The sequence below is a fragment of the Ctenocephalides felis genome, unplaced genomic scaffold (genome assembly GCF_003426905.1).
Source record: "Ctenocephalides felis isolate EL2017-DRISC unplaced genomic scaffold, ASM342690v1 CF-g0.4_SCAFFOLD_00845, whole genome shotgun sequence".
Taxonomy (NCBI): domain Eukaryota; kingdom Metazoa; phylum Arthropoda; class Insecta; order Siphonaptera; family Pulicidae; genus Ctenocephalides; species Ctenocephalides felis.
In genome coordinates this window covers 64,519,284-64,534,361 of record NW_020536999.1, presented here as the reverse complement: position 1 = coordinate 64,534,361, position 15,078 = coordinate 64,519,284, and the positions used below count along the sequence as shown (strand labels likewise).

The 15,078-nt window shown below is 29.4% G+C and overlaps 1 protein-coding gene and 2 long non-coding RNA genes across 3 annotated transcripts; 2 read left to right on the top strand and 1 right to left on the bottom strand.

Annotated features, from left to right (window-relative positions):
• Nucleotides 1–745: 745 nt before the first annotated feature.
• LOC113363651 lies at nucleotides 746–1,781 on the top strand. Its single transcript, XR_003365939.1, has 4 exons — nucleotides 746–1,120; nucleotides 1,185–1,426; nucleotides 1,505–1,617; nucleotides 1,692–1,781. It is a non-coding gene; the product is annotated as an uncharacterized LOC113363651 (long non-coding RNA).
• A 12-nt stretch (nucleotides 1,782–1,793) lies between these two features.
• On the top strand, nucleotides 1,794–2,178 carry LOC113363650. The gene is made up of 3 exons (XR_003365938.1): nucleotides 1,794–1,850; nucleotides 1,925–2,069; nucleotides 2,152–2,178. It is a non-coding gene; the product is annotated as an uncharacterized LOC113363650 (long non-coding RNA).
• A 2,542-nt stretch (nucleotides 2,179–4,720) lies between these two features.
• Nucleotides 4,721–13,169, bottom strand: LOC113363709 (activating transcription factor 7-interacting protein 2-like). The gene is made up of 6 exons (XM_026606191.1): nucleotides 13,052–13,169; nucleotides 12,861–12,984; nucleotides 11,206–11,404; nucleotides 9,497–9,729; nucleotides 6,343–6,545; nucleotides 4,721–4,855 (listed from the first exon to the last, which is right to left on the bottom strand). The coding sequence occupies exons 1-6, from the start codon at nucleotides 13,117–13,119 to the stop codon at nucleotides 4,765–4,767; spliced, it is 918 nt and encodes a 305-aa protein (XP_026461976.1). The 5' UTR covers nucleotides 13,120–13,169; the 3' UTR covers nucleotides 4,721–4,764.
• Nucleotides 13,170–15,078: the final 1,909 nt, after the last annotated feature.

Genomic DNA, 15,078 nt, shown 5'->3' with positions numbered 1-15,078 from the left:
AATATTTCATTAAAATATATACAGGCTGCTTTTGCTCATATATCTATATATATGTACCCAGTAAACACGCGATGTGATCTTCTATAATATCGACATCGTTATTATAATGCAGTTATCGAATCTACGCCACAAGAGGATTTTAAACTTGCGTGCGCTTGTGTGTGTTAAGGTGCGTCCACACCTAACGAACGAACACGAACGAACATAAAAGAACGTACCAGAACGAACGGCAACAGCATAGTGTGGACGCCACAACGATCACGAACGAACATAAACAAACATGGCGAGCAATGTTCCGCAACTTGTCGGTACATCAAAGGGAATTGTTCGTTCATGTTTGAACTCGTATGTGCAGTGTGGACGCTACCACGAATGTAGACAAACATTTTTCTTTTTTGGTGTTAAAATGTGCATTAATGCATTAATTTATGTTGTATTTATTATAAGATATTGCTGTTATTGACAAATTTTGTAAATTTGATGACTTTAAATAATTTTTCTCTTTCCCGCCACTTTAAATAATAAATCTGACGTTTCACGGTACATCCTCGAACAAAAAGATTCAAACCCTCACTGCTTTGAGGCGTTTGTTTGGAATTTTTCGCGTTCGTTCGTGTTCCTGTTCGTTCTATTTTGTATTTTTCTTGTTCGACATGTTCGTTCGTGTTCGTTCGTTAGGTGTGGACGCACCTTTACAATACACGCAAAGCTCGCATTGAGTGACATAAACACGCGCTGTCGGGGGTAATGACATCGTTGCATTTCATGTGAGATACATGTTGTGCGCTGGTGTGTGTTAGCACACATGCAAAGCATAATCAATGACGTCACACGGCGTGAAGCAAACGCGTCGTGCGCTGCGTTGTGTGCGTTGTGTGCTGGTGTGTGTGACCATACAAAGAAAGCTTTACATCAGCGCGCTGTGGCCACTGGCTGAACCGACTCAAGCGGGTTGACTGTTCCTTTGACGAAAGCTATCCTAACCGCGTACAAAATGGCGCAATATGTCAGGAATTTGTCATGTATCAAGTTATATTTTCTTTTGTATAATAATTACATTCGTTTAGTTAAGCAACTTGTTTATAGTGATAATTGTTGAAAAGTGTAGAAAAATGACACCGTAAGTATATCATATATTATTTATATAGATATGTAATTACTTCACGATTTTGAATTCCATTTAGTGCATTATATCCTGGGATGAAGAAACGTTATTTTATGTCGATTTCTTTAGATGACAAAGGAGGTAACCAAATAGCATATATTACAAAATCTGAGGACAATAATAAGGATCGTTTAGCAAGGTTAAAATAATTATTTTACCACATTAGGACATTAACATATCCATGTGTTTGACATAACCTCACTTCTTAAATCTCTTAAATTAGTCGGTGGAGAAGTGGCTCGAGGATGATTGTCTGAATATGTAAGTCACTATAAATATAATAACTATAAAAATATATATAAACTGCAAACACGTATGCCATGTTCATATTTATTTCAGAAGTCGTACAAAATTGGAATGAAACGGTGAACAATATACAGATCTTTAGACAGGCTTAAATAATGTATGTGTAGGAGCAACTTGAAGATGATGGAGATTTATCTTCTTAATATGTAAGTTGATTCATATATAGTTGCTGTATATACATTATTTGGTAACAAATACATTATATTTATAATTGTTTTAGAAAACCTCTAAAATTGGGAACAGTATGTCATGTATGCATGAACTTGATGTACCCTAGCAATTGATGTATAATGAACTGGAGATAGAATGAATTCATCAGGTAAAAAAAATGTATGTGCAAAAGCGACTCGAAGACGATTTAGATTTGTCTCCTGAATATGTAAGTTGCTACACATATGGAGTGGTATATATATTATTAGATTCAATAAAACACTTATGTTTCAAATTTTTTAGAAAACTTCCAAGAAGTACATCATATATGAATATCCTGTATCCTCGCATTTGATGTATCGAACTGGCGATAGAATGAAATCAGTCAGTGTTAAAAATGTATGTGTAAAAGCGACTTTAAGATGATGGAGATTTGTACACTGAACATGTAGGTAGCTACACATATGGTAGCTGTATGTATATATATATTAATTATATACAGTAAATCACATTGTTTGAATTTGTTTTAGAAAACTTCCAAAATTTGGGGCAGTATGTATATGTGCATAATCTGTATCCTGGCATTTGATGCAATGAACTGGCGATAGAATGAAATAATGAAAAAAATAGGCAGGTGTTTGATGTATAAGGAAGTAGTGGGATAGAATACTTATGCAACACTTCACACTTCACGCCCAAAAAATAGAATTACGTTCATTAGATATACAACAATTTTCATTAAATATATGTTATTAATATTAAGATTGAATAATTGTAAAAAGTTTTCTAGTATAGTTCATTTAAAATTTTATAATTTCAAAACTACAATTCTAATTTGTAATATTTAAATATTGTAAAATTTCTTATTATTCACGTAAATAAATGCTTATTCGTACAGAAAAGAATATTATTGCATTACGTCATCACTTTCAGGTGCGCTATTGCGTCATAACTGAGTCGCCATTTTGTATGACGTCATGACCGAATCGTTTTCATTCGCCAATGACGTCATGACTGGGGTTAACGCCTTACGTCAGACGTCTTATCATAATAAACAAACATATGTGGGTCAACGTCGATTTTCATGTATCACGAACGCCACGTGCGCCAGAGACCGAACCTCGATAGTTGTTCGATAGTTACATAAATTTGCGGCCGTATCCATGTAATATCGAGGAAAATGAATATGGGAACCGCATGTCACACGACCTAAATAAAATATTGCCACGATGTTGTGGCCATATCGCGTGTTACGGGGTATATAATATATATATTATATATATATATATATATATATATATATATATATATATATATACTAAGGTATATAAGATAAGAAAGGGGTAAGTTCTCAAAGCATCTTCCAATTTATTTCTCCATATAGTTTCAGTATTATTATTACAATCATGAAAAGTAGTGTGGAGTACAAACCCAATCAGTAATTTTAAAACTATTTAGAAAATAAATTATAATCAATATCTTCTTACTTATTTCTATTCAAAGGGCATGGGCATGGTTGATGTAACTGTCTCAAATTCAAAATTACAAATAATATAATATATATATATATATATATATATAATAGTTATAATTATATATATAATAATTAAATATTGAATATTTAAAATCCTCTAAGTGCATCAGATGTAGTACGATAAATGCCTATATATAATTCAAGAAATATATTCTTTCACTCGCTTTGTATAAAACATGCTTTGCACTCACATTAATCGGAATATCCTCTGCAGCTTCTGCCAGAACACTAAATCAATACTTGAGCCACTTCTGCAGCAACTGCCAGAAACTCCTAGTACTCGACCCAAAAACACTTCTTTACAAAATCAATCAATAAATGCATACAAAAGTCTATTTACATGTTGCAAACGTACTAGTAAAGTCTTTACACAATACACAATACACGACATACAAAAGAGACTTTTGTGAACTTAAAATTCAATATTAATAATATGATTAACATAATTGATCAAGACAATTGACAAGATTAACAATATGATTAATATAATTGATATGGGGTGGAAGTGTTTAAGCATTACCTACAGAAGCATATACATACACTAATAATTGTACAATTCACATTTGCATATATATAAATAAAGGATACATTGACTGTAAGTAAAATGTTTATTTATTAATATAAAATCAATTCGAAATGGGCTCCCTGAAAGAGATACTTATGACTATTCAAGGTACACCTAAACATTTTCACATATTTATTTGACTTTTTATGAACATTTTGCGATGAATTTGTTATATCAGATTGTTCTACTAAATTATTTACATAGTTTGACGCACAATTAATTGAATCTAATCAATGATTTAATTAAAAATTCGTAATTAAGGCGAGCACGTGTTTATTTACAAAAATCTCTTTGACAATTAAAGTTATTGATAATGAAGTTATCAAAATGCCCAACGAAGCCATTTGTACAATTAAAAGCGCGAGATTCAAAAACAACTTAATCTTTGCGAAATTCATTTATTTTCATCAAAATTTGTTCAAAGTGATTGCTTGAAAATACAAAATTCTTCAGTTAAAATTATTGTATGAAATTATTTAAGCTTATTTATTAATAAATGTATGATTCAGAATTGACACTTTAATATAATATTCTAAATCATATACCATATAATTTATGATTACCATTATTATTAAGTTATCCAGGACTCAAATAATTTTATATAATTATATATATATATATATATATATATGCATATTTGTGTGTATATATATATATATATATATATATATATATACAAATATTGACAAAGACCAAAACGTAATATTAAATAAAACGTTTTTATAACTTTAGTTTTCTTTTAGTTTTTTTTTACTTGGCGTTACTGCCCGAATCAGAATAACTCATGTATATATGTATAATATATATATATATATATATATATATATATATATTTATATACCACTAAATTTATGCATAAAATTGTCAGTTACATGGTATATGTTTAATTTTTGTTGAGTTTGTTAAAAACAATTGTTTGACTGTTGCAAGAGTGAAACTACAATAAAATTAATTTCTTGTATATCAAAAGTCAATAAAATTCATAATGACTTTAATTATTTTCCTTTCTTACAATTCATAATAATAAATAAGATTATTTTATAATTACACCATATCATTCAGTTGTATATTTTTTGGAACACTGAAGTTTCCTACACGACTATGAACATCCACTGCGCGAACTGCAAAATGATACCTGAAAAAAGATAAAATTAATGCATTTTAAACAAGATGAGAGTGAAGAAAAATTTCAGTAAGAATAGTGCCTGATAACATTTATAATTGGCATATAGATGTCCATTATAAATTATGTAAAAAAAAAATTTAAGGAGTTTATTAACTTTCACATCATAAGTTATATTTTTTGGTTTACGCACATTGCAAATTGCAAGCATATGTGTCAATATTGATGTTTGTTTCGTTTCCACTTTTTATTTTTTGACAATTAAATGTTTTTATAGGGCAGTTCACCCAGTCAATCAAAATTTTGCATTTGCTATTTCTGGCGATATATATAATTCGAAAAAACATTTTACTGGTATTGTCCAAATAAACACTGATAAAATATTTGGGAAGGCGGGTTAGCTTTTTAGCACCACGAGTTTTTTTTTTTTAATAACGCAAGTAGATGTATATCGGGGCTCATCATTACATTATAAACTTTGCAAAATGTACGATTATTGACAACGAGATTTTATAAAAAGTGAACTTGATTTACAAATTTACATTCATGATATAAAACCCAAACCCAATTTAACGAAAACGTAACTATCGCTACTGAGCTGTTGTTATTTATTATAGTTAATTAACAAAATCAAAATTCTTAAAATAAAATTAGAAACAGGGTTTCAAAAAATAGAAAAACAAAATAAACACACTGAAATTATAATTTCAATACTTTAGAATTTAAAACATATGATTTAGAGGTGCAGGCATGTGCAAATGAATAAATTTTGAATAAAAAAGGCTTTTAGTTTATCAAGACTAAATGTAATTTTTTATTAAACTTTTCGCCAAGGACGGTTTGAACATTTCAGCCCATCTCGGATCTAGTTTTAGAACTACTACTAAAAAAACGCAATATACATAATTATTATCAAAGTGACGGGATATGGTAGGTTTAATTTTGTTGAGTATAAAAAGGGGTATCTAATATACAGATATAAAAATTATAAATACTTGAATATAAGCATGCAAATAAATATGAAAAGAGTCTCTGTACAGAAGATTTTTGCAAGCACTAATTATTTACTGTGATGAAAAATACATAACACAGCATTGAGAAGTTTGTTATATCAATATATTTAATCTAATGTTATATTAAAATATTTTTTTATGGCAAGGTACCGTAATGCCACTACCATGTTTTGCTACTGCATCAGCCTTTCCCAACAACTAATGAGTAATTCACATTGTCTGCACAAAACAAATGTTTTTCACTTACACATCGCTTAAATATTTATCCAAATCTTGGCATGTTATAATAATTTCAGATTTGAAAACTTTTGTAAGTTACCTTACAAAAATATGAAGCTTAAGAATACTAGAAGATCACTAGCGACTAAAGATAGATAGCGATTTTGCAGTTGATTTGATTGTTTTAATTTTTTTGTATTTAAATGTGTATCTAGATTCTAGCTCATACCTAAATGTTTTCATGAAACATATTACTAAACAACAAACCTGTTTCCAAGAGTAAACTGTGTAAGTGTGCAAGCCATAGGAAGAGCCATTGCTTTTACATCTCCAACTTTTCGCCAAAGATCTGATGAAAGATTGCCTGAACTAGTTGCAGTGTCCCCTTCTTGATATGCATATATTTGGTAGCTGGCAATCTTAGCTTGATCGAGAGTTTCGTCTGGCATAGTCCATGATATTACAATACCCTGAAGATATAATAAATGTTGAAGTGCAATAAATAGTAACAAAATATGATTACCTTAATACTAGGGATTTTACTATATTAAAGGCCATGATATGAAAAATCATTATATTTATAGAGGTGATTTAGCTTTATCCTCTAATTTGTTTATTATAATAAATATTGATAAACTTTATTCATAAGCCTAATATTGTTATAAAAGTATAATAAATGAAATTAAATTTAAAAAAATATAAATCTTCTATATAGAGTTAAATTATTTATGTGATATGATTGATTTATTACTCAAATAACGAATTCTTTTATTTCTATAAATTGTTCAATATAAATCTGAACTATAATATAAATTAGGATATAAATATATTATGCTGAAAGATTAAGCATTATATATTATATATATATATAAAATATATACAAATTTTCATTCATGATATAAAACCCAAACCCAATTTAACGAAAACGTAACTATCGCCACTATATATATATAATACATACACATAACACATATGTAGATAAATTCCAACTGAATTACTTGTGCTCAAATAAACTATTAAATTACAACTCTTTTAAACAATTATTCCTTAATTTAAAAGTATCTACTATTAATAAAGATTCTATAATAAATTGAATATTTATAAAATTCAGAGCATATTGTGCGTTAACATGCATTATTAATACCACTCGAGAAAATTTTACAACAAAAACAAAAAATTAAAAAGCTTATGTGCTCCGCTCTATACCTGTCTAATGAAGTTATCAATCCATGAAATACCTAGATATGCATATTGATAGTAAACTAACTGGAAAATGCACATTACCATGAAGAGAAAACAAATAGATCTAGAAGTGAAAAAATTGAATTGCTTATGTGCTCCGCTCTATACCTGTCTAATGAAGTTATCAATCCATGAAATACCTAGATATGCATATTGATAGTAAACTAAACTGGAAAATGTACATTACCATGAAGAGAAAACAAATAGATCTAGAAGTGAAAAAATTGAATTGGCTTATAGGGAGATCATCCAAACTCTCATTCGAAAATTCGATTTTATTATACAAAGATTATAAAATCTATTTGTCTATGTAAGGGATAGAGCTGCAGGATTGTGCCAGCCAGAGCAACATTTTTGTAACTTTTCAGGAGAGACAAAAAACGTTTTATAACGAATTTTTGAACTGCTGTTAACAATTTTTTTTATAAATTTTTATAAATATTCAATCTTGTGACAATTATTTGAGACAAGTATGATATTACAAACAATTAACCATTATTTTTTCTTCAATTCTTTGAACATACGTGGTTGCGTCATGCTGTTTTCAAATAAGAGTACATGAATAACTTTTTTCAATCGTTTTATTTTGAATATCGATCAACTCTTTAAATATTCTTAATAAAAAACAAACATTATTAAACTTGTGGTATATGTTAGTTTATAATTACGACAATATAGTATCTGGCCATAGTTTAGGTATTTCAATATCTAGGATATTTAGCTCTTTCATGGATTTATAATTTACTACTTTGTGATTATCATTTTTATTGTTACTTTTATTCTTTTTTACTTTTATTATTTCTTTATTTAATGATTTTTTATCTGCGGATGACACATTATCTAACTCGAAAATATACAAAATTTAATTTCATGTGAGAATTTATTGCCAGTAAGAATTGATAATTGTTTAATTTTTGTTGCTTACTGTGATATTTGTTCTCAACATAATAAAAATATAACTAGTGGTGCATGGCATCGTGTCTTTAAGCAAATTGGTGGAACTTCCCGTACCGTAATTAAATAGAATCGAGGAATAATAAATGATTTCAAATAGATTATTATAAATACTGTAACTTTCGTTATTCGCATTTGAATGACAAAATATAAGAATAAATTGGACAACGACGTTTATATATGTTTACATAAAAAGTAAATAAAAGTAAAAAAAAACATATCTCATATTTCTAATAATTATATAAACTAATTTGCAAATTTAAATTTATTTATTTGAAGTATATAAGAGAGTTTTAGAATGTTAGCTAGCAAAAATTAAAAGCCGAATCGTTTTCCATATTTAAACAAAGAAATAATTGTAAATTAAAAAAAAATGGACAAAAAAAATTCTGCTTTCCTAAACTAATCGATTCTTTATACTGCAAAATGTTTTTTGAATCATTCGAATCGGAAGCTTTGTAACGACTGGGTCTGTCTTTTCCAGAAACTAATCACCACGTCATCAATAAAAATTGAATGTTTTTAAATAATTAAAATCGGATGCTCTGTTTTCTCAATAAGAAACGATTGCTTTTTGAATGTTTCAAATTGGTTGATCCGTGCTCCCGAAAACGTGGACAGATAATTGTATCCACAAACACACACGCACACAAACACATACATCCATTTTTTTAAGGTATGTCAAGATATTCAGAAACCTCTAAAGCGTTAAATATGCAAAAAGTTTCATTTTCAATTTTAGGAAAATTACTATAACTTGCGGTAAGTAAATAATAAATGTATTTATTAACTATCGTTCATTAAGTTTTAATAACAATTAACTTAATTGAATAATAATTTTTATCAGAAAGATTGAACTAAACAACATTGCTGACAGCGAAACTTGTTTATATACGCCACCATGTATTCTGAGATACGAGGTTGCGCATGGCACATTTTTTGGAATTGAGATACGTGATTGTATTTTTCTCAATAAAAAACGTTCGGTAGATTTTTTTTTACAAAACTTCACAGATCTATGCGTCTATATTTAGTGATTGATTTTCCGATTAAAACTCAAAATCGTCAAAAATCGAGTTACGAGGTTGCGTCAGAAAACCATCGATATGTTTCTGACTTTGAACATATAAACAGGAATAGAAGTAAAGAAAAATAGTATATATAATTGCTGGTCTGCTGACTTCGAGACTAAAATATTCGATGAGCACAAAAATTATCATATTACCTGCGCCACTTGACTAATCGTAACAGCGGGTCGGCTGGGTTTGTTAGTCCTACGTGGTTGTTGCTGTACCGGTGTCGGAGCAGCATACTGGCAGCTTGGCAGCGGTGGCAGACGTTTAGTTGTCATGAAAGTACCACTAGCAGCACTTCCAATTGAATTGGAACCAGGACTCGACCAACTCATTGGCGAACTAGTGTTCGATGTAGGTCTTGAATTCTTTCCATCTACTTTACCTACAACAATATTTAAATAATATAGAAGCACAATCTGAACCCACTCTTGCTTAAATTTTGCTTCAATTAATTAAAAAATAACAACCACCCTAAATAAGTATAATATATACAGGTTTTAACTTCCCGAAAGAGAAGTTCGCTTTAGATATAAGGGGGCGTCCATTAATCACGTGAGGGTTTTAGGGGGAGGGGGGGTTTGACAAAAAATCACGAAATATCACGTGGGGGAGGGGGGTATGGTAAGATATCACGTATATTTATTTTTTAACTAATTTAAAAAAAAAATCAAACATTTTCAAAAAAAGAATCAAAAATCTTAGTTTTTTCACGTAACTAAAAATACACGTGATGTTTGGTGGGGGAGGGCGGGGTTATTTTGAATATCACCACGTATCGCCAAGGGGGAGGGGGGTTTAAAAATCTTCAAAAACTAGCTCACGTGATTAATGGACGCCCCCTAATCCGATTTGCTAATTTTAAGCTTTCAACAAGTCTTTCTTAATAGTTTGAGACAAAATTTGGGAAATAATACGTGTGTAAGTGAGCCGATTTTTGACCATTAGACGACGTCCTCAAAAACGGCTGAAGTGATTTAAAAAAAAGTCATTCGTTTTCATTAAGTCATGTAACTCAAAAAAACTCGTTTTTTTTCAGGCAATCAACCTGGACGTTTCCTTATAATTTGGAGAAAATTACAAAAGTTTTGATTCACGTTTTCAAAAAAAAAATCCTGATAGATTATAGAGATTTTGAATATTTAAAAACCGTTAGAAATATATCATATGGAAATCGTGAAATTAGATTTTGGCAAAGAATGGCGCCGAACCGTTTCTTCTCAATTAAATGTTATTTTTTACAATTTCAATAAAATTTAATATGTCTATGGAGATCTGAACAAACATCTTAAATTATTAGAATCCCACATAAAGCAATTGAATTTCCAAAAAAAATGTTGTAAATTCTTCAAATTTTATAATAATGAGGTGCTCTTAAGACATACAAATGCGTGATTGTTCACTACAGTTAAAATTTTATTGACAATTTCTAAATAGCTGAATCTAACTTCTTAATAAATAAATCCATCTTAAGGCAAAATGCTACTTATATCTGTTTTATTATAGATTTCCTTTCTCTTAGAATAAACCAAATCATTCAATAAACATTTACAGTTTGCAAATGCATTAAAAAATGCAATTGCATTAGCTTTTTCCAAGATCGAACTCAAATTTTTCTTCAACCACACTTTTTTCCTCCAATACTAACAAAAACTAGTATTTGACATTTCTTGTGATTTATACATAAATTCGATATCTTTATTTTCCTATATTAATGAATAAAAATAAAAAAAATACTAAACCCAAAAATATTATTATCCCAAATCTCAAATTGAAATATGATCAAAATAATTATATCAAAATTATATCAAAAATTCATCACAATTAAACAAAAATACATTAGAAAATATAAATAGCTTACTTTTTTTGCTCATAAAATTTTCCTCTTCTTCTGCTGTGAGATCTACAATAGTGACATCACCTCTTGAATTTGAAGTATTTGTAAGAGCAGTAAGATTCTTTATTAATTTTACTGGCAATGGAGGAGTGGCAGTATTTGAATTTATCTGGTTGTTAGTCAATGTCGTTTCCTTTGGTTGCGACTGAGTTGGTTGCTTTACCTATTGTCAAAAAATAAAATAATGAAATAAATGTATGGGCATAAAATAAATTGAGTAAACGCAAGGTTTACTAAAAGGAACGTATTATAGAAATGCACAAGCCAGAATGTTAGCGAATTAAAAGTGAATGGGCAACTAAAAAATGAATCAAGAAATAATCAATTATAATGTGTAGATTAAGATTCAATCACGGATGTTTCTTTTCACATCTCTATAAAATAAAAATGAAAAACGTCAGTAAATGCTCATGTGGCGATTTTGAAGGAAATTTGCAGCATCTGATTTTAAAGTGTAAAAAATATATATCTCAGAGATATATATTTTTAAACGAGATATTCAAATTAAATATTGAGAAGGTATTTATTTTGACTAGCTTGCTTTCTTCAAAAAATATAATGTAATGTATATAAAATTAATATCACGTAGAATATTGTATATAACTGTAAATATTAAATTATAGAATATAACGTAATAGAAATCATGTAAATTGATAATTTGGAAACAGGAAGCTAAATAAATTTATAAACTAGTGGTGCATGGCATCGTGCCTGGAAATTCCCCGTAACAGTATTAAATATTCGAGGAAAAAAATCTATAATCAATAAATATTAATCAATGATTAATAACAATTGTTTTAAACATTTTCAAATACATAATTATAATCACTATATATTTTATCGTTCATAAAATATACAGTGACGGTCTTATCGCTCAAAACACTTGAGAAATTTAACATTAGTAAGAGGTGCCGAATAAATCCATCTGAGGATTTCTTACGATTAGAAAAACGCATTTAAAATATATACCTTTTCAAACTGAATTGAAATTTGAAATTCATATTTGAAGTATAAAACTTTGTATATTTTTGAAAACACCTTTTTTCTAAAAATGTTGAAATCGGCTTGAACCGTATAAGTAATCTTATTAACAATCTTAGTACGGAACCCAACAAAAATGTAAGAAAGTTAGTACTCATTTTTAAAATTAATATTAAATATCTAATAATTTGATGTGCATATGTCTAATGATCATTTTTTTGTTACTTTTTTCTCTGTATCTCCGAAACCGCTACACCAGCCTTACAAAAAATTTCATCAATTCTTCATTTCGTCAAAATACAAGTGAAATGTTTTTTGAATCAATCAAATCAGGTACTTCGTTCTCTCAAAAACTGAATTACCGTTTTTGGGACTTTTTGCCCCGCATCTTTGGTTGCTTGTCTCCACCAAAAACTAATCAGTCTTCTCATCAATAAGAATTGAATGTTTTTTGAATAATTGAAACCGATTGATTCGTGCACAACACACACACACATACATAATTTCTTTCTAAGGTATATCAAAATGTTCAGCAACCTTCAAACGTAAAGATATGCAAAAATTTTCATTTTCGATTTTTTGCGATTACTATAACTTACCCTACGGGGTGTTAAAAAGGTAACGAATGCAAATCTTACCTGTTTTTGAGAGTTTAGAGATTGCTGATTTGTATCCGCAGTATCATCATTATTTTTATTAGATCTTTTGGGGTTGAAATTTACTATTGAGCTTCCTGTTATACAAACCTGCAAACCTACAGATCTGAAGTTGAAAATAATTTATATTATTTACTGCAATGATTAAAGTCTGTATCAAAAATTTTGCATACCTAGTTACATAGTGAGGATGAGCGAGTAATTGACCATTTCGCAATCTTGCCATATTTATACTTGACATGCACTTACCGTGCAGAAATCAAGGTCTTTTACATGTTTAGTGGCAATTGTAAGCTGCGATTCAAGTTTGCTTACCGACGTTGCAAACCATCGATGAGGTCGTGCGCGCGTCGCGTTGCAAATCATCTTCCTGCAATCGATTGCAATGCGACAATTTTTCCTGCTACAAACCATTCCATTTCCTCATATCCTCGCGCGGATCCCGACCAGACTATCTCGCATTAAAATCATACTGTTTTGAAAACACTCAATTCACATTCTACCGCCGCGAATTCTCGTGCGTTTTATTCTTTTATCGCTCTCATCAGTTTTGTGGTCGACCGTGTTTCATCATCATCATCTTCAATGCTGATAGTATCGTCAACTTTCATTCTTTTGTTAGAGAAGAATCTTCATCGGTCAACTCATCATCTCCTGTACGCTTTGCCTGTCTAGAAGTCATTTCCACCTCTAGAAATGAAATCATCATAAACATTTCCACCTTTAGAAATAAAATCATCATAGTTAGTAGACACATTTCATGCTAATAGTTTACTATGTGAAATAAATTATTATAATTAGCGATTTTGAATAATACAGGTACAATACTTAACCCTAAGAGCGTCTTACGTCCAGAAGCGATGTCCGCTTTAGTTTTAATCTAATATAATAATCCTTCAACTATGTAAACGATTCAAACTGTTTGAAACTAAAACCTCTGATTTGACAAATCGTTTTCAATGAGTTTAAGGGTGTATTCTGGTCCAGAGGCATGAATTTTATGCGTTTTTTGTAAGATCGTAAATAAGAACTTTTTGTAAGATCGCAAATTATCATATTCAATATCATATATAGATATAATTTTTTAAATAAGAAATAATGACCTTTGTTGTGGTACTCATTTGTAGGTAATGTATCTTCGTTTCCAATTCCGATGTCATTATCGCATTTTAAAGAAATTAATAATAGGTAATAGACTAAAGCAATGTGATAAACTAATTTTAAATAATTTTGTGCAAATAAATAACTGAATTACTTATTTAGTTATTTATTTCAAAAATTGAAATTTAAACTTTTGTTTCGATTAGCAATTTCTGTGTAATATTTTGATTCGTTCACATACTTGATTAAAATAAATAAATGACATTTATAAATTGTTTTCATAAAATATGCGCGTCTTGACCTATCTAGCTTAATATATTTGATACATAATTATAAAATATTTCTAAATTTAGACATTTAAAAGCAATTAGTGATAATTTACCTTGTGAAGTTGTAACCAATTCTGTGAATTCAACCTCAGTCATTGAATCATTATTGGATTCATTTTGCTCCTGAAAAGCCCTTTTCATCTATATTGTTTTGGTTCGAAATAACTGTAGATTCTGATGAATTAACCTCACCATTTGTTATTTCATTCTGCTTCTCCATAAGAAAATTATTGACTAAATTATTATTCGCACTTGCGGAGTTGGTATCAACCGCTTCCAATAAATTATTTGCGTCGAACGTTTGATCAAAACATTCATTTTCATTCTCTTCTGGAGACAAAAACTCTTCACTTGCATTATCAGAATTCCCATTTTGATCATTTTCAACGCCATCAGAATATAGAAAATTAGTTTCCATATTAACGTTATTCGTTTCAGAACTACCGTTCATGCTTACATTTTCTATATCTTTGGTAGATTCTGCACGATCTGATTGCTTAGTTTCAGACTTATCAGATAGGTTAGAATCCAAGTCGCCACCTGTAGTTGCATGATTACTTAAATCATTCGAATCCAATATTTCTTTTTCAAGCAACTTGGAATCTGTTATTGATTCCGAACATAAAATATTTGTGTCGTCAGCTTTTTGTTCCTTTGATTCATATGATGATATGACATCCTTACCTTCTATATTTACAGAGTTTTGGTGATTCGTAAACATTGTGAACATCATGAATGATTTGTTCATTTACTTTATTATTTTCCACATT